The 27,743-nt window shown below is 36.3% G+C and overlaps 1 protein-coding gene across 1 annotated transcript; it reads left to right on the forward strand.

Annotated features, from left to right (window-relative positions):
- Positions 1–361: 361 nt before the first annotated feature.
- LOC117333183 lies at positions 362–27,055 on the forward strand. Its single transcript, XM_033892341.1, has 3 exons — positions 362–489; positions 17,498–22,095; positions 22,308–27,055. Exons 1-3 carry the CDS (start codon positions 478–480, stop codon positions 24,616–24,618), a joined length of 6,921 nt encoding a protein of 2,306 aa, XP_033748232.1. The 5' UTR covers positions 362–477; the 3' UTR covers positions 24,619–27,055.
- Positions 27,056–27,743: the final 688 nt, after the last annotated feature.

The following is a 27,743-nucleotide window of genomic DNA, read 5'->3' on the forward strand; positions in this document are numbered from 1 at the left end:
TGATAGGAAAAATCGAAATTTTGATGCAAATGTTGTGTTGTTCCATCTTATAAAATCAATTTCCACATAAAAACTACAATGTTGGCTTGCAATGCCAATGACTGTAGGCCTACCGTTTCAATAAAGAAAATCACTGTTTAAAATGGAAAATATCTTTGTCTAAGATCAATCGGTATAGTATCCATTGGTTTTTATTGTAAGTAATCAAATCAGGTAGGGAAATTACAGAAAATCCTCGTCGTTAATCGACCCACAGTTTGGAAACGTATAGAGCAGCTCCGTTTTTGCAGAAAGAATCCTACACAAAGCTCACAGTGTCAACGTGACGTCACATCCGTTTATAATACACTCGACTGACAGACAGAAACCGACCGCCATTAGCGATATATTCCCTGAAAAGCCAGCTCGCGACACAGCGTGTAGCGGACGAAGAAAAAGTTTCAAGTCATGAAAGAATAACGAAGCATTTGCAAAATAATGGATGAAACGGTAAGAGCTTTTATTTTTATTTTTCCTGTTCAAATTGTATATTACATTGTTGGTTTTGTGATATCGGGTGTTCAAGCGATACCCTTGCATTTTAGATGAATAAGTTTGTTATCAACCAGCGGCGCGTTGTATGTGTGTGTGTGTATATTTATGTTGTACATGAGTTCACGACTCGATCGAGTAGGGCGCTTTGCTTTCGTGTCAGATATCATTTAATCGTGATATCTTATTATTTTTGCAGCTTGTTTACGTTTCATGCTGCATATTGTATCTGTTACTTTTATTTAGGTAAATTTTGAGATAATAAAAAATACAAACATTGACGCGTACATTGTCTAATACACATGTATACACAGCGTGTGGCGACTGCACGCTCGCCATGATATTCTTTAGCAACATTGTAACTAATATTACTGAAATTTATACAATGTATATTTTAAGCAAAACTTGTAATATCTAATCACAACGTTGCAACATTGCCCAGTTCAGAAATATAATAAATGAGCTATTTTTAGATTTTGTGTAAGGTAACAGTTCCGTGTAGCAAGATATGTATTGTTATACATGTATCAGTTGACATATGATGCAGTCAGTCCTTAAATTATATGTGCTATATTTGTGAATAAATGGTTTTATCGTGTGTTGCCATTTATAAATTCTTTGGTTTTAATCCAAAATTAATCATATGTTAATAGTTATAGAATATTTGAGTGTTTAACATTATTTATGTCCATTGTAATACATTTTTGTTAGAGTAGGTCAAACATGCATACGCTTGTACAATCTTTGGAATATGGAAATGTCTTTGATACTATTTCCTATGTCTCTTTCAGATTTATATATTCATCGTGTCATTTTCCAATAGTTTTATGATTGAAAATGTTAAAAAACTTTATAAAGTTTATATGACGCGTTTTGAATGAAAATAAGCCTGGCGACTAATTGACTTTTATCTAAAAATAATTTTTGATGAAAATAACTATAGATAAAAATTAGAATTAGAATAATTTAATTTGATTTGTCATTTGTAAAATGGAAACAATGTATTATTCAATAGTTTTTGGGGTATTTTTTTTTCCATAAGGTGATTTTCATTTATTTGTTTTTTACTTAGAACCGTTTCCCATTTTGATAAAATATCAGGTACATGAAAGGTAAAATTGATACTTAAAAACAAACAATTTTTTCTTGAATTTTTTTTTTTAATCAACTTCAATTTTAACAATTAATAGTTGTTTTGTAAAATCATGATTGTTTCAAATTTGTTCAGTTTTTTTTTATTAGCTAAGCACTATATGTATCAAAATATTTAAAAGTATTGCTATTTAAAGCTGTCTTCATTTCTTTTGGAACAATGAAATCATTGTATACTACTCAATCCAATTCATGTTATTGACTTTAGATTTACAGCTCATCAGTACATATAACATATATACAATACAATAAATTGGCTACTCATCAGACGGAAGCCGGGAAAGGGACTTCATGTGGAAGGAAACCATATGTCTGGAGATGTAACCTGTGTGATCACATGTGATGCCATACTTTTCATGTCTCCCATCAGCTGAATAAAACCATTTTTTGCTTTAAGAAAGTGCAATATCCACTACGCTGTAATAAAATCAGTCCCAATATTTTGTTCTGATGAATCAATTTAATCAATGATTGGTTATTTTACCTCTGAATATGATTAATTATGATTTTCTGGTATGTATCATAGCTTGATTATAATATTGAAACTTTGTTGAGTTATTGAAAGTGACAGTAGACTTGCAACATGTTTAAATGAACAAATGCATTAAAAGTAATTGAAAACAATACTTAAAATAATCTACATATGGATAGCTAAAACATCCACAACACAAGCCATCATTTTGGTGATTGTATTCATAAATATTTCCCTTTCTGTTGGATCTTCAAAGTTTCTCAAATGACCGATGATCAATAACAGATCATTGATTGTTTGAGAAATTATGAAGATCGATCATGACTTTTAACATGATTTCCCACAATTTTCATTTTTATCTTAGAATAAATTACTAACTTTAAAGATCAGAATGGACAAAACTTATTTTACATTTGTGACATGATGTTTTTCGTAAGTGTTTCACTCCCCAAGTGAGTATTTTATGTAATTATTATTCAAAGATTATGCAAATTGTGAATCTACTATACCTTCATTCTGATTAAAATCATCTGTTTATGGCTTTGTTTACTAGGCGGTGCACCTGATCTTGAACAATGATGGATTGGTCTTGCACATGCTTGCACTGAATAAACTGATTTTTGGTCAATACATCAATAGACCAATTATTATTTCTTTGTCAACGGGACCTTTATACATAATTGGCTTGTATACTTACAAATATGTCTCTATGTATCTAATCTTGGTCTCCTGTATAGTCACTGAACTGAATCTACTCCAAAACAATTATATATTTTATTGCATCTTGTTCTAATTTTATATTGCTTTGCAACATCTATATTAAGTTTGTGCCAAGATCGCCATATGTTTATCAGTTATATGTGTACTTATTATTATGACGTCATCATTTTCTGATGTGTACACTCGTATCTAAGACGTCACAATTAATTATTGTTGTTCTGATGACGACTACCTTCTAGTCGAAACATGTAAACAACTCAAGGAATGAATTTCTGGACGAAACTCCGTGTTGGGATCACTCCTCCTTACTAATTATTATTTAGTTCAATCTTTAGGATTCAAATTGGAAACTAAAAAAGATTGATTTATAAAAATAACATACAAGAAACAGTATTTTTAGCTCACCTACTTATGCCATGGTGTGTGATCAGCCGTCCGGCGTCAAATTTGTCCTTTAATTTCGGTATGACAATATGAGTTTGATGTTGATCAAACGCAGTTAATGCAGTTATGTTTCAAATTTCCTGTGTGCCATTCCCCAGAGCAGAAAGAAACAGACATTTCAATATCAATTTCATGTATGCTGTTCGCACATTTTCAGTTATATAACAAACAAAAAATGGGTCCGAGTTGGGATATTGGATAAGACAATAATCTTTAAGTTTAAATCGAAATTGAAATACAATTCATTCAGCTGCTGTTGTCATTGCTGTCAGCCTCTTTTACATTAAATGAAAATACTCACAAACAACACAAGTTGGCCAAGCTGTAGACTTACCCAGTAGGTGGTTTTTCTCCGGGTACTCCGGCTTTCCTCCACCTCCAAAACCTGACACGTCCTTAAATGACCCTGGCTGTTAATAGGATGTTAAACAAAAACAAACCAAACAAAACAAACCCAGTAGATGCATACTTGTAGAAGTTAGAAAGGATCCAGCCATTGATTTGTTTTGTTATAAAATACATTGGGATCGTTTCAGTAACTGTCTATAGTTCAAATAAAATTGAAATTAAATATACAATATTGTACGCCACACACTAATTGTTTAAACTTGGACATGTCTTTCAGTTTCAATAGACCCTTCAAAGTATGTTTTGACCTTATATTGTGATTACGGTAAACCTCCGGTTAGTTCAAACAAAATTAAATAAATATTGACGAACCTGTTTGAATTATTGGAAATTAATGCTTCAGAAAATAAGCGTGAGTTCGAACTATCCGAGTCTATATTGACGAAAATCTCGGCACAGTAAAATCATTAGACAGAAACACATCCATTGTAGATCTGATACGTAACAACAGCGGCCTGAACAATGGCACATTTATAAATAAGTAAAATGATAGTATTTTATTTAATTCAAAGTCAATTGATCGTTTAACGTTCTTCCTTTCGCGATAACTATGATAGTTATTGCGCGAAGCTGCTCGGACAATGCATAGCCTATAGGCCCCAAAACAGTACAGTACACGTTTCATTTGTGACACAAAAGTTAAACATTTGTACAGTATAATCTCCGTATGGCTATATTTTTTATCTGAATCAGAAACTATCACTTTATTTTTGTAATAAATGGTCTCTTTAATACATCGAAAGCATAGTCTCCATAACTTGTTGCGTTTACAAAAGCATTACTGTAAAAATAGGCGATATATGTTGATAAAATTAGGTCAAAACTTATCTACCAAACATATATTTGATACCTGCAAAATTATCCATCACTAATTGGGACACCTGTGGATTGTTTTGACTGGATATGAATGCTTATCACTGTCACTCAGCATGACCGGGCGGCCGATCCTTTCAACTTTATCGCAAGCGACACCTCGCATGGCCTGCTTACCTAGCGTGAGGTTGCAGGTTTTCAGGTAACACCTTGATTGGCAATAATTAAGAGATGTCCAGTCACAATTAAATATTTGAAAATACAAGATGATTTCTTAGTTTGGTATAACCACCGCCAATACAAATATCACATTTTATTTATACATTGTCGGGCCTAAATTTGCAATCAGCTGTCTCGTACGTGGTGTATTTTGAATATGTAAAAAACTGAATTAACGCTAAAATGTGTGGCATATATTAAATCACAGACGCATTCCAATGATCACGCATACAATCTAAGAACCTTAACATGCCTGTTGATCAAATTTAAGTCTTGGCATTTTTTCTGGGCCAGTCGTCGGGACCGGTCGTCGCGAGCTTTCAATGGAGTTTGCTGAAAAAAATCTTACTTTACATTCTTAATTTGACAAATTTGAACTATCCGAAATAGTGTCAGTTATAAACAACCAGAGTTCGAACTATTAGTAGCTAAAAAATATTGTTTTTCTTGAAAAAAATGTGTGTTCGAACTATCCGCGTGTTCGAACTAACCAGAGGTTTACCGTAATTAGTATTAACTGTTCCATGTTGATCTAGCTTATGTTATAAATATAGTTTCATGGAAAATTAGTTTCAGACTAGGAGTTAATTTATAATAATTGTCATATTGTTACTGGATTGATTTGAATTGAGTACATGTATTCTAAAAATTAATTGTTTTATTCACAACTTAATTTAAGAGTGGTGTAGATCACTTTTTGCAGTCTAACATGTAAAAAGCAACATGGTATGGAATAATAAATAATGTTACATTCTTTAATAACATAGTATTCATATAAAGGTAATACACAATAATATACATCTTAACATTAATGGAACCAATTAATACTTAATGATTAAGAAACAATTAATACTTAATAATTTGCAAATGCATATCTTGTTTAATTTTTTTACAATGGTAATAATGTTTTATGTCAATAACATTGATAATGTGACAGATTGTTGTCATGCCAACACCACTCACAGTGTATGATATACTGTTTCATGTCAACACCATTTGCAGTATATATGGCAGACTGTTGTCAAGTGAACACCACTCACAGTATGAAAGACTGTTGTCATGTCAACACCTTTTGCAGCATACATGACTGAGTTTTGTCATGCCAACACATGTACACCCCACTGTATGACAGACTGTTTCATATCAACACCATTTGCAGTATAAACATTACAGTCTGTTGTCAACAGCCCAAAGTATAACAGATTGTTGTCCTATCAACACGACCTGCAGCATACATGACTGACTGTTGTCATGTCAACTGAATTCACATTATGACAACACCACTTTCAATATGACAGGCTGTTGCCATGTAACCACCACTTGCAGCATACATAACTGGCTGATGTCATGTCAACACACCTCACTGTATGAGTGACTGTTGTCATATCAACACAATGTATAAATACATGATCATGACAGACTTATTTTGTCAACAGCCCTTGCAGTATGACAGATTGTCCTGTCAATACCATTCCCTGTGTGACAGACTGTTGTCCTGTCAATACCATTCCCTGTGTGACAGACTGTTGTCCTGTCAATACCATTCCCTGTGTGACAGAATGTTGTCATGTCAATACCATTCCCTGTGTGACAGACTGTTGTCATGTCAATACCATTTCCCTGTGTGACAGACTGTTGTCATGTCAATACCATTCCCTGTATGACAGAATGTTGTCATGTCAATACCATTCCCTGTGTGACAGACTGTTGTCATGTCAATACCATTTCCTGTGTGACAGACTGTTATCATGTCAATACCATTCCCTGTATGACAGACTGTTGTCCTGTCAATACCATTCCCTGTGTGACAGACTGTTGTCATGTCAATACCATTCCCTGTATGACAGACTGTTGTCATGTCAATACCATTCCCTGTATGACAGAATGTTGTCATGTCAATACCATTCCCTGTATGACAGAATGTTGTCATGTCAATACCATTCCTGTGTGACAGACTGTTGTCATGTTAATACCATTCCCTGTGTGATAGACTGTTGTCATGTCAATACCATTCCCTGTATGACAGAATGTTGTCATGTCAATACCATTCCCTGTGTGACAGACTGTTGTCATGTCAATACCATTTCCTGTGTGACAGACTGTTGTCATGTCAATACCATTCCCTGTGTGACAGACTGTTGTCCTGTCAATACCATTCCCTGTGTGACAGACTGTTGTCATGTCAATACCATTTCCTATGTGACAGACTGTTGTCTTGTTAATACCATTCCCTGTGTGACAGACTGTTGTCCTGTCAATACCATTCCCTGTGTGACAGACTGTGGTCCTGTCAATACCATTCCCTGTGTGACAGACTGTTATCATGACAATACAATTCCCTATATGACAGACTGTCAAGACCCCTAGCAGTATGACAGATTGTCATACAAACTGTGCGACAGATTGTTGTCATGGCAACATCCCTCACAATATGACAGATTGTTGTCATGTTAACACCCCTCTCAGTTGAAAGATTGTCCTGTCAATACCATTCACTGTGTGACAGACTGTTGTCAATGTCAAGACCCCTCGCAGTATGATAGATTGTTGTCATGTCAACATCATTCACCATATAATAGCTGCAGACTGTTGTCATGGCAACACCCTTCACATTATGAGAGGCTTTTGTCATGTCAACACCATTCCCAGTATAAAAGATGCCAACTTGATAACAATGTAACATACTGTTGTCATGCCAACCACTCTAGCAGTCATTGTGACATACTTGGGTCATATATATGCAAACATCCCATAGCATGATAGACCTTGGTCATGGCATCATCACTCGCAATATGGTTGACTTTGATATATCATGTCTGAACTCCAATATAGTTCTAACTAAATTTTATGACACACTGTTGTCATATGTTAATATAGTCATGTCAACATCAATTTGTGAGTGACAGACTGTTGTTATGTCAACTTGCTTCACAGTTGTTGTCATGATGAATGTCAACACCATTCTCTGTGTACATGTGAAAGATTGTTTCCATGTCAAAAAATGCCCAGATCATGCCAGATGTGACACAATGCAGTTTTAAAAGTTATGGCAACAGGCTATATTTAAAGTTTTATTCTCTATATGTATGATATTGAGATCAGATTTAGTGAAACAGAAACAGTTTGAAAATTAGATCATCATGTTAATTGATGTCACATGATCTACTTGGTTCTCTTTTTATTTTAGCAGTAGTTGTTTTTCTTTGGTTGGGTGTATAGTTGGATATATATTCTAAGAAAGTTGAAATTTATTTGGTGTATTTTTCTAGGTTGATATTGTAATGATAGTTGATCTCCTCGCAAAGATTGAATACAAAATTGCTAGCTGTAATGTGACATTTAGCAAAAAGAAATTGAAAATTTAGATGCAAGTAAATTTTAAATTTATTGATACAGTTTCTAATGGAAATAGAAACATCAGAATTTTAAAACACTTAAGTTGCACATCCAGAATAAACTGGTATGCAAGATGTACTAGCTAAATGTAGTAGACAAGGTTATAAGTTCAAAACCCATAAAAAATGACAAATGATTTTATGAGAAGATTGTGTAACCTTGTATTATTTATTTAAGTTTTTATTTAGAGTGAATTGCTGCACAATACTGAAGATTGAGGTGCTTTATAATGCACACCGACCTAGGGATCGAGCAATTTTGTCAAAAATTAAATAGCACATATATATTGATAGGATTGAATTCTTGTTGGTCATGAGACCATGCAGAGACTTCTTCAGGACAACCATTCCTGGTCTATAGAGATGTATACCTCTTTGCATAACTAAACAACCTGTATCCTAACACGTTTTATACCAACTCACAGTCTGCAATATAGCTTGTAGGGGTTCTTATAGGACACCTGTTTCTGACACCTCTCTGGAATATTCCACAACATTTAACACATTTCTGCAGGCTTGTATATTTATTATGATTCTCATCTACAGTATACAGACCTTTATGATGATTGTCCTGTTGTCATTTGATCACCAGTCCAAGTCTAGACATTATAGGGGCCCTTACCTGTTTATTGTTACTCGGATCCTAATATTTATCCAGCAATAAGCCTAGGAATTCACACACATAACCTGTCTCATGATAGAGGATGGACTTCTTATTACAGGAAAATAGTATTTGTTGTCATTTCCTGTCAATTGCAAAATGCATGCTACAAATTGGTTTTATTTTTAATCTGCAAAATATCTTCTTCAGGATTTTTATTTTCAATCAATGTAAAATAAAACTGGAAATTTAGCAACCTAGCATCCATCAATTTTACACTTGTACAAATTAAAAATAGAATATGTTATAATGATATTTAGACCCCTGGACAATGGTTTATATTTACACCATAGTCATATCATCAAATTCTACACCTAATCACATTCTGTTGGTTATTGGTAAAGGTTAAAGGGTTGAAGATAACCTTAAGCTTTGACCAGCCTTCTTCAGGGAAATAAGCAGGAGCAATGTACAGGACACATTAGGGGTAGGGACAATGTACGGGACACATAAGGAGTAGGGACAATGTATTGGACACATTAGGAGTAGAGACAATGTACAGGACACATTAGGAGTAGGGACAATGTACGGGACACATTAGGAGTAGGGACAATGTATGGGACACATTAGGAGTTAGGGACAATGTATGGGACACATTAGGAGTAGGGACAATGTACGGGACACATTAGGAGTAGGGACAATGTACGGGACACATTAGGAGTAGGGACAATGTACGGGACACATTAGGAGTAGGGACAATGTATGGGACACATTAGGAGTTAGGGACAATGTACAGGACACATTAGGAGTAGGGACAATGTATGGGACACATTAGGAGTAGGGACAATGTACGGGACACATTAGGAGTAGGGACAATGTATGGGACACATTAGGAGTAGGGACAATGTACGGGACACATTAGGAGTAGGGACAATGTACGGGACACATTAGGAGTAGGGACAATGTACGGGACACATTAGGAGTAGGGACAATGTACGGGACACATTAGGAGTAGGGACAATGTACGGGACACATTAGGAGTAGGGACAATGTATGGGACACATTAGTAGTAGGGACAATGTATAGGACACATTAGGAGTTGGGACAAGGTATGAAACACATTAGGAGTAGGGACAATGTATGGGACACATTAGTAGGAGGGACAATGTAAAGGACACATTAGTAGTAGGGAACAATGTATGGGACACAGGAGTAGGGACAATGTATGGGACACATTAGTAGTAGGGACAATGTATGGGAAACATTAGTAATAGGGACAATGTATGGGAAACATTAGGAGTAGGGACAATGTATAGGACACATTAGGAGTAGGGACAATGTACAGGACACATTAGTAGTAGGGACAATGTATGGGACACATTAGGAGTAGGGACAATGTATGGGACATATTAGGAATAGGGACAATGTATGGGACACATTAGGAGTAGGGACAATGTATGGGACATATTAGGAGTAGGGACAATGTTTGGGACATATCAGTAGTAGGGACAATGTATGGGACACATTAGGAGTAGGGACAATGTATGGGACATATTAGGAGTAGAGACAATGTATGGGACACATTAGTAGTAGGGACAATGTACAGGACACATTAGGAGTAGGGACAATGTATGGGACACATTAGGAGTAGGGACAATGTACTGGACACATTAGGAGTTGGGACAAGGTATGAAACACATTAGGAATATGTGACACATTACGAGTAGGGACAAGTTATGGGACACATTAGGAGTAGGGACAATGTATGGGACACATTAGGAGTTGGGACAAGGTATGAAACACATTAGGAATATGTGACACATTACGAGTAGGGACAAGTTATGGGACACATTAGGAGTAGGGACAATGTACAGGACACATAGTCGTAGGGACAATGTATGCGACACCAAAGGAGTAGGGTCAATGTATGGGACACATTAGGAGTTGGGACAATGTATATGACACATTAGGAGTAGAGACAATGTATTGGACACATTAGGAGTAGGGACAATGTTTGGGACACATTAGGAGTAGGGACAATGTACAGGACACATTAGTAGTAGGGACAATGTAATGGACACATCAGTAGTAGGGACAATGTACAGGACACATTAGGAGTAGAGACAATGTATGGGACACATCAGTAGTAGGGACAATGTATGGGACACATCAGTAGTAGGGACAATGTATGGGACACATCAGTAGTAGGGACAATGTATGGGACACATTAGGAGTAGGGACAATGTACAGGATACATTAGTAGTAGGGACAATGTATGGGACACATTAGGAGTAGGGACAATGTACGGGACACATTAGTAGTAGGGACAATGTATGGGACACATTAGGAGTAGGGACAATGTATAGGACACATTAGGAGTAGGGACAATGTACAGGACACATTAGTAGTAGGGACAATGTATGGGACACATTAGGAGTAGGGACAAGGTATGGGACACATTAGGAGTAGGGACAATGTACGGGACACATTAGTAGTAGGGACAATGTATGGGACACATTAGGAGTAGGGACAATGTATAGGACACATTAGGAGTAGGGACAATGTACAGGACACATTAGTAGTAGGGACAATGTATGGGACACATTAGGAGTAGGGACAATGTATGGGACACATTAGGAGTAGGGACAATGTATGGGACACATTAGGAGTAGGGACAATGTACAGGACATATTAAGAGTAGGGACAATGTACAGGACATACTAGGAGTAAAGACAATGTATGATACACATTAGGAGTAGAGACAATGTTTGGGACACATTAGTAGTAGGGACAATGTACAGGACACATTAAGAGTAGGGACAATGTATGGGACACATTAGGAGTAGGGACAAGTTATGGGACACATTAGTAGTAGGGACAATGTACAGGACACATTAGTAGTAGGGACAAGTAATGGGACACATTAGGAGTAGGGACAATGTATAGGACACATTAGTAGTAGGGACAATGTACAGGACACATTAAGAGTAGGGACAATGTATGGGACACATTAGGAGTAGGGACAAGTTATGGGACACATTAGTAGTAGGGACAATGTACAGGACACATTAGTAGCAGGGACAAGTAATGGGACACATTAGGAGTAGGGACAATGTATGGGACACATTAGTAGTAGGGACAATGTACAGGACACATTAGAAGTAGGGACAATGTATAGGACACATTAGGAGTAGAGACAATGAACAGGACACATTAGGAGTAGGGACAATGTATGGGACACATTAGGAGTAGGGACAATGTATGGGACACATTAGAAGTAGGGACAATATACGGGACACATTAGGAGTAGGGACAATGTATGTGACACATTAATAGTAGGGACAATGTATGGGACACCAAAGGAGTAGGGTCAATGTACAGGGCACATTAGGAGGAGGGACAATGTACTGGACATATTAGGAGTAGGGACAATGTATGGGACACATCAGGAGTAGGGACAATGTACAGGACACATTAGGAGTAGGGACAATGTACAGGACACATCAGGAGTAGGGACAATGTACGGGACACATTAGGAGTAGGGACAATGTATGTGACACATTAGGAGTAGAGACAATGTACAGGACACATTAGGAGTAGGGACAATGTATGTGACACATTAGGAGTAGAGACAATGTACAGGACACATTAGTAGTAGGGACAATGTACAGGACACATTAGGAGTAGGGACAATGTATGTGACACATTAGGAGTTAGGGACAATGTACAGGACACATTAGGAGTAGGGACAATGTATGTGACACATTAGGAGTAGAGACAATGTACAGGACACATTAGTAGTAGGGACAATGTACAGGACACATTAGGAGTAGGGACAATGTATGTGACACATTAGGAGTAGAGACAATGTACAGGACACATTAGTAGTAGGGACAATGTACAGGACACATTAGGAGTAGGGACAATGTATAGGACACATTAGGAGTAGGGACAATGAACAGGACACATTAGGAGTAGGGACAATGTATGTGACACATAAGGAGTAGGGACAATGAACAGGACACATTAGGAGTAGGGACAATGTACAGGACACATTAGGAGTAGGGACAATGTACAGGACACATTAGTAATAGGGACAATGTACAGGATACATTAGTAGTAGGGACAAGTTATGGGACACATTAGTAGTAGGGACAATGTATGGGACACATTAGGAGCAGGGACAATGTACAGGACACATTAAATATGTCTTACAGACATTTACTAGTTTCTTTTAAAGGTTTTCAGTTGACCCTCATCCATTTTTCATGTGACTACACGATGTGCTGACAATATTGTGCAGTCCCCTGAATTTGCTATGCCCCCCACCTTGAAATGGGGGAGTATATAGTGTTACCCATGTCTGTCCAGTCCTGTCCTGAACCGTCCCATTGTTATGCAACTAGCGAATCTCATTTTCTAGTTTTAATCCAAATTCATTAAAAAAATATTTCAATCTCTTAATACACAATTCTTTTTTTCAAAGGATATTGATTCAGATCAAATTGATTAAGCTTCATAATTAAATCATATTTTTGAAAGAGAAAAAAAAACCTTTCGTTTTAGGCGAATGGCGTTGTTAGATAACAGCAGGCAAATATATTCAAAATAATAATAAACATATTTATTATGTATCCTGGAATGATAAAATGAGTCGAGAGTTTGTTGAATGTTTGCCTCACGCTGTAGCTGCTACCAGTGATACTAGTATGAGATGATAAGCTGAATCTATCCCATATTGATATCATATATTATAGATGATTTTGGAAGGTGATTGTATTAATTAACATAATTCCCACTTGTATACTTAATGTATAATCGAGGTCCATGCATAGATAATTAAAAAAAAATAATTACATATCCATTTTAAATACTCCCAAGAGTTTCAATGTATATGTTTTCAAAATTAAACAGAATGTTTTCATTATTTTTATTCTTTGGATACTTTGGCAGTGTCAAAATAGAATATTTAAGTACTTTTTAAGAAAACATGATATTGTGTTGTGTCTGGGAAAGAATAGAGAAAATCACATTCCTGCCGAGTGCCCTGATGGGAATTGAACTCGGTTGGTTTGATAAGCCACAGCTCTACCTCCTGAATCAAAGAAGCATGCTCCGGGATCCATCAGCTTAGTGACAGAGACTAGATCATGCACTATGTACAAGCCACACATACCAGTTCCTTTTCCACTATTCCCCCTGTTTTTCTTGAGGTTTACCCAAATCTCAACCTGAGACTCTCAAAACCACCACTGTGGGATTTCAGTTGGATGCCAGTGTGAAAGAACTGGGAAAATCAAATTCCTGCTGAGTGCCCTGTTTAACCACAGCTCTATATATATAGCTACCTACTGAGCCAAAGAAGCATGTTCCATCAGCTGAGTGACAGGGACTGTGTTTAACAATATATACGAGCCACACAGACCTGTTCCTTTTACACTATTTCCTATCTTTTTCTTGAGATTCACCTAAATCTCATTCCGAGACCCTCTATACCACCACCGTGGTATTTAAGTTGGACACCAATATGAAAGAACAGGGAAAAATACATTCCTTCCGAGTGCCCCGGTTCTCTGGCATGATAGGGCCACAGTTCTACCTTCTTAGCCGAAGAAGCATTCTCTGTCAGCTGAGTGAGAGACTTTATTTAACATTATATACAAGCCACACCAACCTGTTCTTTTACATGTGATTTCTCTTCATGACAAAGACATACTAGGTTATTAGTTGTGTTTGTAAACAAATGCATTTATATGTGCTGTATGTTGAAAGTTTTATTAGAGCAGCATAAAAAAAAATGCAATCATCAACTGTTTGAAAGTGTTAATAAAATGATGTGATGTTGTTCTTAATTTTACACATCTTTTCAAAGTGTACCAGAACATTTGTTTCTAGTATGGGATTGTTTTAAAATAAAGATATTGAGGAATATCAGGAAGGCTGTGTATGGTACACTGAAATAAATCATAAGCAGTCACACAAAAGATTTAAATCATACAAAAAATACCCTCGAAAAAAAAATTAAAACACACACATATAAGCAGAAATGTTAATCCAGTTATATAAAAAACTGAATCTAATACTGTTGTTCATGTACAAAATGAAAGATGAAATGATTTTAAATAAGTAATTTAATTTTAAATCTTATTTTATTTCATTTACATGCATATACATATGTACTCTATATATTTTATTATATCCTAGAAATCAGAAAATACCGTATTTGACCTAATAAGGGCGCAGGGCGCGAGTAATTGACAGTGGGGGCGCCCTTATTAAGATTAGTTATTCTGAAGTTTTATGAAACAGACTATACCTTATAGCAGAATACCCAAGGTTGTGGAAACGGTAAAATATTCAGTCATAAAATTATTCCAGATGACGATATCTATTCATTATCATATATTAAGCTTAAACAACACTTGAATATTCCTGTAAACTTGTAAACCATGCCAGCTGATCTTTAGACCAAAGAACGTGTGTTCCACCATTTATGTTAAATGGAACTTTTTTGTGTTCTATTTATAGAAACAGGTAATTTCCCAGATCATATCAGACATCGTTTTCTTTGACCTATAATTGATTTACAATGTCTTTTACTAGCTTTCTGTTCTGAACAAAAGTTATTTATCAACAAGAATGAAGTCTTTAGTTTATCATCAAATAAAGATGGTAAGTAAATATTTGTATGTGTGTTTAGTTTTGGGTGCTCTTTGCACTGACATGTCATCTATAGCCTGTAGGAATACACAAAATGTGGCGAAAACATGTGTTCCAGTTACTTAATTTGCTGAAGAAAATTGAACACATAAAGTAGCAAAATATTTCTCATAAATTATTACTTTTGAACACCATTTTGACACTCAGTCAAAGATTTATTTCCTTGAAAAAAGGTAGGGGCGCCCTTATTAGGGCAGGCGCCCTTATTAGGTCAAATACGGTAAATGAGAAACTTTAAAGAGGCTTACCCTCAGAAGGACCGGTAAACGGCACATCTCTGATCACTAAATAAACTTCAGTACACGTTTCTATGTGACAAAATTAGAGGCTTTCCGACTTTATTTCTTGAAAACAATTACAGAATATGTATTTAAAAGACGTTTTAAAACTCAACCTGAGAGGGAAATGTATGGAATATAACGGCAAATCTTCTTTGTAAATCGCCGCTGCCTTTGAAGTTATCACTGTGTGGCACTGTGCACGTGCTTGTTTCTTTGATGTGTCAATCAAATTAGACTCCACTTTATAGCGGGGACTGATTGCGGGTTGCGATTAAATAAATAATATTTAAAAAATGAGGTTTTAATATCACTTTTCAGCGTTTTATGAGGAAAATAAAATGAAAAACTCAACAATTCCAGCAATCTGTCATGTGTAAAAAATCTTTTTCTATTAGCCAATTTTTCTGATCTCTCTGCGGGCAAGCCTCATTAAATGCCAAGTCTTTCAAATGATTATGGTTATTGCCAAAATGTAAACACTTGTACTGAGACAATTTTTGTCTCTCATGTGACAAATTTGTGTGAAAGCGAGACTATGGTGTTATTTTTTCAATGGTGTTGGTCAGCATTTCACATTGAAGGTTCTGAAGGTTTCCATCACTCAAAACGTACAACTTTAACCAAACCTGGTGCTATATATATATAGCTATATCCCATATTGGACCTCTCAACATGTATTATTTATGAAATAAAGTTAGTGTTTATTTCATGTAGTGTTATACCAACCAAACCTTACTGAAATATAGTTGCATATGGACATCTCAATTTACCCTTTATTCATTTTTGATATATTTTGGGTGTTATTAACCCTAGATTTTTAGATATAATGAATATAGGATCCTTATTGCTTCTCCAATTGTCTTCAAAATTTAGCTGAGGTGAATTTTGAGAATGACTGTTTTTGCCAAAAAAAAAAGCCAACAAATTGCCAACAAGAGTGATTAAGACAAACTGATGTAAATTCAATCTAATTGAAATTTGTTCACTTTATCTACATCAAATTTGAATCAGATTAATGTAGATTGTTTCGTAAAATAAAGTAGTTTTTTTCCTCAGACATCAGAATCAGTTTCAAATCACCAATGATTATACATGTATTTAGAGTTGCATTTTATAATGATAAAATGGTTTAAATAGGAAAAACATACACCAATTTTTTTAAAACATTTGTGGCTAATAGATATGTGTCAATTTTCAATTTGATTTGAATAGTGGAACAACAACATGATACTAACAATAACAAGATTCAATGCTCTTAATTGTTAATCATTAAAAAGATATCGGAAACAATAGGTAAAAGTTCAGTTTTGTTGACTAAAGGCAACATGGCACAACTAATTCAATAATTAAAATATATGTAATGCAGTGAATTTGTGTGGAAGTATTGCATGTCTGTAACTAAATTAATATTTGTATGTCACACACATTTGTGTGTTTGTATGCCAGCAATAAAGTCACACATGATTTTGGTCACAATAAAGTCATGTGTGATGTACATGTAATGCTACAGAGTTTCTGTTAAGATTGGCCTAGGGGTCAAGTAGGTTAAATATATCAACATTTACTGATGTTGCTGTTGTCGACATTGAAAATTATTATTATTGTATATAAAAATGCAGGTCTTTGAAGATATATTAGTGCATATCGGAATTTTTTTTATTTATTTATTTAAAATTGATCTGTCCTTCTTGTTCTAGAAATTTGTGACATATTCTCTTATTGATTTATTTTCTATTTTCAGGCCATTCCAAAGATCCCAGCTAAGCTTATAACCAGGAGCAAAGCCAAATCATCTACTGGGTATAGACAGATTGTCAATTTCCTAGACAATCTAAGTCGAGATGAGACCGGTGCTCCTGTGAAATGGAAGTTTAACCAAACTGGGGTGAAATTGGCTAGAGGCATTGGCAAGAAAATAGCTGATGCAGGAAAGCAAGGAACTGCCCTGAAATATGATGCAAGAACATCACTTGTGAAGGCTGTTCTGAGAAAGAAGTATTCTTCAAGTAAGACTTCTACTTCCTGTACATCTACAAAAGGGAAAAATGCTGGAGACAGTGATGACTCTTCTAACATGGTTAGTAATGGAGACATAGCATCAGTTACAGATGAAGAAAGATTAATAAATGAAAACAAAAGTATAGCAAAAAAGACAGTGAAAAGAAAGAATGAAACTTCTGTTAATTTGGGAGATTCTGAGACGGCATCTATACCTGTGCAACGCAAAAGAGGACGACCACCAAAGAAAAAGGCTGAAAAGGAATCAGATTCCGTGGCATCCGATTCTGTACAGCATCAGAAATCAACAGACAGCATGAACAAAGTGCAGTCTTGGACAAATCTCAACCAAAAAGTATTTAAAAAATCACTAATTGGAAAATTAATGAAGAAAAATGCTGAAAACATATCGTGTGAGGATTCAGCAGATTCCGATAGTAGGGTAGACTCAGAAGTGGAAACCGAAAGTGTTGCTTCCAGTGTTAGCTCTGTGTCGGTTAAAAAGAAAATGAAACATTTGAATAGAACAGGTATTGTGTTAGGTCCCGCTAAATTGCTGAGGAGTCAAGATAGTCTCATGACAAGAAAGAGCAAGGGTATGAAAGCAAGTCTTGTTCAAGCAAACCGAAAGCCAAGAAAGAGAACGTTGAGTGGAGAATTTGAGTTGTTAGATGAAAGCCTTCTAAGGAAAAAACTTCGTCAAGACGAGGACCATCAGTCTGATATAGATAGTGACTTTTCAGAAAGTATTCAAAAGAGCTCAACGAAATTGGATGATTCTGATGAGGAATGTAACAGTGTAACAAGTGGCGCGAAAGTTACATCAGATGTGTCTAAAAAACAAGTGGGGAAAAAAACCGTTCCGTCTGACGACAAAGACACTTTGAACAATCTGAAGAAAAATGTATGTGGAGCACCAACAGAAGATCCAAGTACAACAATGCCAATTGATGACATTAGTCTGGAGCAACCAAAGAAACGTGGTAGGCCACCTAGAAGTAAACCACTACACTCATCCCCTGAGCAAATTAAAAAAAGAGCAAAACCAAAATTGTTGGGCCCAAAATGTGCTCAAGAACGCGCTCGAAATATGCTTCTGAAGAAGAATAATGTAGCTGTCCCAAGAACAGAACTTCAAATAATTGGCCCAGGGGGCTTAGTTTTCATGCGAAAAAGCGCCGAACAGCCAAAGCAAAAGCTTTGTGACACTGATTCTCTACATGAAAGCGATTTGAAATCGGATATTCCATTGAAGGAGGAAGTAAGCTCTACCACTGAAAAGTACACTTGTGACAAAGACAGTCAGTCTGTTATGAAACCAGATATATCCTTTAGCTTGGAAAATAAAAATAATGCTGAAAGTATTGTTAAATCTACGCAAATGTCGATTGATACAAAGGAAAATGTTGTTCCTCCGAAGGCAGAAGGTTTTGAAAACGAAGCAAAATTTGACATCTCAAAAACAGAGGAATCTCTCAATCCATTGGACATTCCGATCTCAGTAAAACTCATTGACACCCAGTCTGATTCCAATTCCGTAATAAAAGATGATGTTTCAGACAAGGATCATAAGTTGTGTAAGGAAAACATCGTAAACGATGTGTCTTTGGCTGAAAGTAGCGTTTCAGACTGTGAATTAAAGAAGCCTACATTAGAGTCCGAAATCCGTGGTGTCAGAATGGAAGGAATTTTACCAGAGCCAGATGATCCTACATCGGGTTCTCTGACCGTTATTCACTCACAAAAATGCGGAAGTGCTGTTTCGGAACGAATTGAACAAGAACAGCAAATAACGTCTTCGAATGCACTTGACAACACTGATAACACGTGCATAGAATCTAACATTGAAAAACACGAAGAGAGTCTATGTGCAAAAGACCAAGAAATCAACAAAGCGGACATATCCAGCGGTATGCATGATTCTTCGAATTTGACACCCTTACCAAACAACCTGAAAGAAACTGACAATGAAAGTCATTCAAAAACAGTTGAAAAGGAAAGCAGTGATTCTCTGAAAGATTCAAACCAAACGCAAGATATGATTGATGATAAAACGACTGATTTGGACGTCAATCACATGCAAACAGCGGCTATTGAAAATCAGGAAACCAGTTGTAATGAAGCAGATCGAAACACAACTTTAGATGTTTCATTGGAAAGTAATGAGGTTGACATGTACAACTCTGCACCACAGTGTACCGAAGACACCTGCAAGAGAAAGGAGGATACTGATGGTAAAATTGGGAAATTGAGTCCGTTATCAGATGACGATCGCTCAGACAACAAAGTTGAAGGTGAAAAGAAACTAAACGTTAAACGAGAATTCCAATTGCGACAAAAAGCATCAAGATCACCACTTGAAATAATTGCCATGCGGCAGAGTCAGGAAGAAAGGCAATATATATTAGAGCAAACCCAAAAGGCAATGAGACGTGAAGAAAAACAGAAGAAAATGAGAGAAAAGATAAAGAAAATAGAAAGTGAAAACATGGAGAAAAAAGAGGAGAGAAAAAAAGACGAGAAAACTAAAGTTGCAGAACTTAATCCAGACGAGAAACAGGATAAAGAAGACGATATTGATGAAATGAAAGTACCAAAAGAAAAAAGCGAAAACAATTTTGTAGAAGAACAAATAGATACAGAGAATGAGCAGAAAAAAATGACTTTGGAGCATCCGGATTGTAAGGCGTGTTCTGTTGTACTTATAGACTTTGTTAAATATCTGAAAATGACCAACAGTTCATATAGTGTGGAGTCTGGTTCTGTGATGGAGGAATGGGAAACTATTGAAGACACCGAAACAACTCTTTCTGAGGGAAGTGCAGAAAGCAGCGTTCAGGAAGAAACACAGGAAACTGAATTACTGCCAAAAATGCCTGAAGAGGAGCCGAATGAACTTGCGGATGTGCCATTAAAGAGCGATGATGATGACAAAAGTAGCAATAAAGTTGATGAGAACAAACCAGTTAAGAAAAAGAGGAAACCCTCTGCAAGAAAGCAGGCACGACCAGTGACGTACAGTGCACAGTTGACAGCAGAAATTGTGTCAAATCCTTTTTTCACTGGAGACGAGACACAAACTGTTCCACCACTTCGCCTAAAAATTAAACAAAATATAATAGCCAAACCAAAACCAAGGTCAAAGAAAGGCATGAAATTCACGGTCAAGAAGCGACGCACAGCTAGAAAGGGAATGCGGCCTGAAAAGGGATTACCTAAAATGGGTTTATTTCTCGATGGAACTGACGCTACTGCTGAAAGTTCATCTGGTAAGAAAACTGATATAGGGAAAAACAGTTTTGAGAAAAACTTAGTGGAATTTTATCAGAATAACGGAAATGAACAGAAAATGAAGGCGCACAGAAAACAAAGGCATGCCAAAACTACCAATCAGTTCTCCTTTGAAACCATCAACGACGAAGAAACTGCGTTGTCAAAGCAACCACATTCCGTCAATTCAGATGGCGGCAACACAACAGCTTTCCAATGTACGCACGATTCATGTGGATTTGTGTCGGAAACAAAACGCGTTATGGAGTCTCATGTCTATGTACATTTGAAAAACATTCCGTTTAGATGTGTGCATTGTAATCAAGTGTTTCAATCACGAGGACTCACTTTTCTTCACATGCGAAGTACACATCCTGATCTAGATGCTAGGATGGAAGCTGCAGAAAAAGTGGAGGAAAGTCTTTACTACAAAGAAATAAAAAATACTTCCCTTAGTTCCATGCAATCGCCGTCTAGAGAAACAACAGTAATTGATTCGTCACTAAATGCGGTCGCCCCGTTGTCAACTACTTCAGCAACAACAACAGGGTGCTACTGCTGCAGTCATTGTGATTTTTCGGCACCAACTCAACAGGACATTTTAACTCATATTCATGCATTCCATAGTAATGACATCGAGTATACTTGTACTTTGTGCAATATGACAATACCGGGCTCCAAAGAAGGGATACCAAATCATTTTGCAAAGGCTCATCCGAATCAACCTGTCACTTACAAATGCTTGCCTGAATTTTATGATGTAACAAAAACCCAACACAATGCGGGCAACGGTGACAAAGGAAACATCTTCGACAGAATGAATGACCTATTTACTACCGATCAACAAGGATCACATGATGGTAGGTCGCATGTTCAAAAAACCAGTGCTGAAGCTGATAGTACAACTGCCGAAATGGAGGATTCTTCGAGAAAGGAAGAAATAGTGGACGGTATTGAAGAATTGGGTAAAACCTACCAGTCTAATTTGGGACAGACACCAAATCAAAACAGCAATATTCAAGGAATCCCCATTGTCTACGCAGCCATGCAGACCATTGCTGGACCTACAAGGTAACCCTTTATATTTATATATAATTACAATGCTATGGCTATCCTTTGTATTTAAGAATACATTTTTGTTTGCAGTCAATGGTATTTCTTCTTAAAACCATTTGTACGTTAACAAATCGATGTAAACGGTTGTGTTATTTGGGTATTTTTATTTTATCAATTGTTTTCTTTTTATTGTTGCGTTTAGTAAATTGTTTTTTGTCCAATTTCAGCGTACCGCTCGTGGCAACGGGAATGGGTATTCAGCAGCCACTAATTTTCCAACAGGACCCTTCTCCTGAAAACAACGACATGGGCTTAAAAATCGTAGATGTTGTGAGTTTAGCAAACACGTGGAATCAACAATCTGAACAAAGACAGGAGAAATCCAATAATGTACCACCTGTTGAGCACGCTGTGTCAAACATCATACCACCTAGGGAAGGTGAACAACCGAATTTGCCAAACAATCAATCTCACGCAGATCCTCAACATGCTCTGCTCCAGATGCAGTACGAACAACGCCAAAAACAGCATCGCCTCCATCAAAAACAGCAGCAGCAGCAAGGCGTTAAGGGTAGCGAGAAACATGATAGTTTTGGGACAACTTATAAGTGTGAAAAGTGCAATGTTCATGCTCCTATACTTTCGGCTATGGTGGAACATTTACGAGTAACCCACAAAGACATACAGCGACTATTCTTGTGCCCGTATTGTAGACAATACGAAGGTTCAAACGAACCTGAAATCCATCGGCATATTAAACAGTTTCATCAGACACCTGACCAGAAAAGTCCTCCAGTGGCTCTTTCAAGCGCAGCGAAGAAACATCTAAGAACAATCCAGGTACCAGTTGACGCCGATGCAAAGAAGGTCGGGGATAAATATGTTGTGGAAAAAGACATATATAAGTGTTTGAAATGTCAAAAACATATGCCGTCTTTGAATTTTATTTATGACCATCTTGAAAAGACTCATCATGAAGTATTTGTGTATGTGTGCCCTTATTGTAAAATTTTCAAAGCCAAGACAGAAGCTCAGGTGTTTCATCACATAAAGAATGAACACAAAAAATGCACCGAAGATATCATGCTTTCCCTTGCTATAGAGGAGAATTTATTTACAAGAGTGCAGTCATTGGTTAAAGAAAAACCGAATCGTCCTACACATGCACAAAAGTCTCAACAAGCAGCTAAGCTTTCTGTAAAAGGGGTTAATGATGCTGAAGATGAAGTGATTGTAGTCGGCGAGAGTCACAAACACGGTGGATTTAATATGACCTCCCAACCCAAACCGATGCAGCCTAACATACCAACAGCTCAGCAATCACGTATGAGGATGCCTAAGCAGAACTCACCTATGCAGAATGCACATCCACCACCAGCACATTTTCAAAGTAAATCTTCTCTTCGGAAATCAACACCGCACCATATTCCACCACAGTCACAAAACTCGGAAAAAGAAGCATTTGACCATCAGAATTATCAGCAATTTAACATTCCACGCAATAGGCACGGTTCAGCACCTCTTAGAATGACCCAGTCGTCAACGGTACCTCCTCCGTTAATGAGGGCTCCACCCCCTTTACTTCGTTTTACCTCTGACGGAAATGTAGGTCATGTGCAAAATCCAAGAACTGTAATGAATGCGTATGCAAGTCAATCATCTGGGAATGTTCCTGGCAATCCACCCTTTTCGCTTCCAAGTCAAAGAGTTGTTTCCCAGCAACATGGTCAGCATCTTTCTACAACTAATGCTGTTGCTTCGCAAGACCGACATGTAGTAAGTGCCGCTAGTCAGCTGTCTACTGCACGTCCTGTTCTTCGTGTCCCTTCCGTAGCAACGCATTTGCAACAACAACGACCTGATAGCAACATGAGAATGTCTCCATACCAAGATTTTAACCGTAGCCCTGGTCCTATAACTACCGTCAACAGGAAAGGAGATGGATATGCTCCATTAGACTTGAGTAAATCTCCTGCCCCTCCGAGTCAAACAAAAGACTGTAATGACGAAGGAGATGATCTTCCACCAGATGCATTCCAAATTTTTAATCTTCGTCCTGCTTCACAACAGGTTCGTCCGCCGATTGTGCAACAACAGATGCCTCGTATGCCAGTTCGGAATATGGCGCCGGCCGCATTTCAGGCACGATTTCGCCAGCAGATGCAGATGCAACAGCAGATGAATAGAATGTCTCCTCACATGGTTAGATCTGCAAGACAGCGCCAGCCTATGATGAATAGACCTCCGCCTTATACTCGGACTCCGAGGCATTCAAGGAGTGTACCGAGACATTACACGCCACGCACCGCTATTAACCAGGCTATGCCAAACGTTTTGCCCCGTAAGGAAGTGCCCGCACCAATCCAATCAGATTTATTGATAAAGGATGGACGAGACATGGGAGGATTGGGGCAGTTGCGGGTATTTAAATGTCCATATTGTCCCGATGTTGTCCCTCTTGGTATGGGAGAAGTTGCTCCACATATTGAAAAAGTGCATCCCGGACATTCCATAGTGTTTATGAAAATAGACAAATAATTGTTTGGACCTTGCCTGTAGTGAAAAAGATATAACATATATTGTATAACGCAAAATGACATGCGTAGCATTATACAGTTTGTTTTTGTTGTTCTTGTTGTGACATTGCAATATTCTTCTTTCACTGAATGCAAATAACCAACATTATTTGATTGATCTCTCATTCATTTAGGACTCATTTTATACAGATCTGTTGGATATCCGGTTTTTAATTGTACATTGATGTGTGTTAAGTGAGACCATTTGACACTGCAGTTTTGTTTTACTCCTAAATGAGGAGTTGCTTCAAAGTTTGTGAGTAATATACTTTCTTTTTTTCCTTTTTTTATCTTGAAGGATTTCATTCAAACATACATAAAATGTATATATGTATATTAGACTTAAACGCTGCCAATGATGTATAAAGTATGCAAAGTCAGTTTTTATCTTTCACTTATGATTAAATTTCTAATTAGGATCTGGAATAAGGAATATATAAGAAGGTTATTTAATCAAAATGTATGCATATTTCAATATCATATTTTAAAATATGCATACCTAACAGCATGCAATATACAAAGAAGTATTAAAAAAGTTTGCCGTTGGTACTTGTAACATAATATCATAATATGAAACTCTAAAAACTATTTTTAGATTATAAAATGATACAAATTAGGAGTACAATCTCAACTGAAAAGCTTATTAATTATATATAGATTATACTATTTAATGAGTATTCTTTGCTTTATTTTATGCCAAGTGATGCAATATTATTTTCCTCTTTCATTTAATCATCGAAGCAAAAATGCAAGACTGTTAGTGTATTGCAAAGCGTGGATACTATGACGTCAACGATGACTACACTTTGATTTGGAGGATGTGCATCAAGTGCAAAATGTAAGCACGCCTTTTGTATCGATATCGGTTGCATTAATAATACGCATCGGTTAGTACATTTTTGACAATCTTTTATTTTTTAAGAATCAACAATCAATAGTTTTGTTATCTAGAAGGTACCTAGCGAATGCCTATTGGGGAATTGGTCATCTTTTTCATAATATATCGGCAAATTTCAAAAGAGAATATTCCAATTCCTGGTCATTAAACCAACACTTCATTACAAAGCGTTTACTAAGATATTTAAAAAAAAAATCGTTTAGAATGACCTTTGATTATGAATATTTTCAGGCCATAGAAATCCTCATTTGATGCATGTTGTTTGAGTTAGTTAAGTCGCTTCAAAATGTAGAAATTGCAAGTAAATGTAACAACATGTGCATTTCAAACAATTTTGTCTCGCGGTAATACTAGGAGTTTTTCCGTCGGCATTGATTCCAACGTTAGAACTGCAAAATTATTACAAAATTACTACATACATTATATATTGTTATATCACAGTGTGTATAATTAAGATCATGGCATAGAGATTTTGGATCGTATAATTTTTGGATAAAACTTAAGTATTATTGAGTTGTATAATTGACGATAAACCCTTCGGTAATTGTCAAATTAAATTTTGATAGATCTTAATATTTTCAAAAAGGAAACAAACGGTGAGCGATATTTTTTTCTGTTACTTAAACAGATCTGAAAATTCATCAATGTGAATAGTCCAAATTGCGAATAGAGAAAAAAAATTATGTTCATAGTTGTAAAATATTTTTTTTTTGTGTTTATATGTTAGTTTTCATTTTAAAAAATGGAAATCATTTTAACGCAAGCCTTCACACCAAAATGTTTTGGAAATGTAAAAGACAAATTGCCAAACCTGTACTGACGATGACCTCGATGTCGGTAATTCTCGCTTACACTGCCTACTGTTCAGTGAAAAATGTGTTATGTCGCCGTGTGATAGATTGATGTTGGCAAGGTAGAATATTCCTTCCGTACTGGTTCAGTACACGCTGTTTGGTGTCAATACACATCTTATTGTTATAAATCGTATCTATTTTTGTAAGGATAATAGAAAGTAAACGTTTTAAACGTTGCATATCACTGGCATCCACTCTTTTTGTTATAGTTCATAAAACATCCTTTCAAGTAAAATGATGCTAATAGTCGGGGCTTACAAATAAAAAAAAAGCCAAGTATGTATGGAAATCTGTTGCAAAGTAAGTAGAATCCTAAAACTTTGTATGGTTGTGTATTTATTCTTGTGAATAAGGGCAAAGTTTTTGTGTGAATTAACAAATGTTTTTTTTTCAAAGTTGTTAGTGCTATATGAATCAGGCGTATGATTTTCCTCGTGTTTAACAGTTTTTTTGTATTATTTAACGTTGTAGTAGCAAAGCGACTAAAATATATGTCATTTTATACCAACGCTAAAGAACAGATGATTGAAATAAATGTACATGGAATGAATGGTTTGATAAAAAGTGAGAGATTGTTATGTGATACTCCTTGTACAGACACACAATTTGTAAAGAATGAACATGTCAATTAAAAATGTTTTAGTATATTTATATATTTGATTTTTTCTTGATCAGCAGAATGTTAGGTAACATTTCTAAAATGAAAAAAAGATAGTAGATAGATTGAAAGAAACCGTTTTCTAAAGTATTTATTTAAGTGTATTTGTAAGTGCAGAGGTCTCCATTAAGTTAGTCAGTTTTGTTAAAAGATGCCTGATCGTAGGACGTCTATATGCTTGAATAATTTGATGAAAAGGTGGAACACGTACCAATGTACCCTGAATAACTGACCTAAACAAATACTGGTGATAAGGTTGGCTTGGAGAATTGAGTAGATTTGTTGACTGGATAATGTTGGCAAGGTGCGGCTAGCGAAACAAAGCCAGAGAGTAGGACACCAGATTGTTGGTGACATCGTTAACAAGGATAGTGAATGGAACACCAGATTGTTGGTGACTCGGTAATCAAGGATAGTGAATTGAACACCAGATTGTTTGTGACTTGGTAAACAAAGATATCAGAATGGAACACCAGATTGTTTGTGACTTGGTAAACAGGATATTGAATATAACACCAGTTTGTTGGTGACTCGGTAAACAAGGATAGTGAATATACCATCAAATTGTTGGTGACATCGTCAACAAGGATAGTGAATGGAACACCAGATTGTTGGTGACTTGGTAAATAAAGATAGTGATTTAGATACCGGACAAATAACAGTATTGTGTTATTATA

Source organism: Pecten maximus, chromosome 8 (genome assembly GCF_902652985.1).
Source record: "Pecten maximus chromosome 8, xPecMax1.1, whole genome shotgun sequence".
NCBI lineage: Eukaryota > Metazoa > Mollusca > Bivalvia > Pectinida > Pectinidae > Pecten > Pecten maximus.

What these genes read in the sequence shown, in the direction of transcription:
- LOC117333183 (XM_033892341.1), top strand. An exon ending in ACCATTGCTGGACCTACAAG is followed by an intron (nt 22,096 to 22,307) that starts GTAACCCTTTAT and finishes GTCCAATTTCAG; the next exon opens with CGTACCGCTCGTGGCAACGG.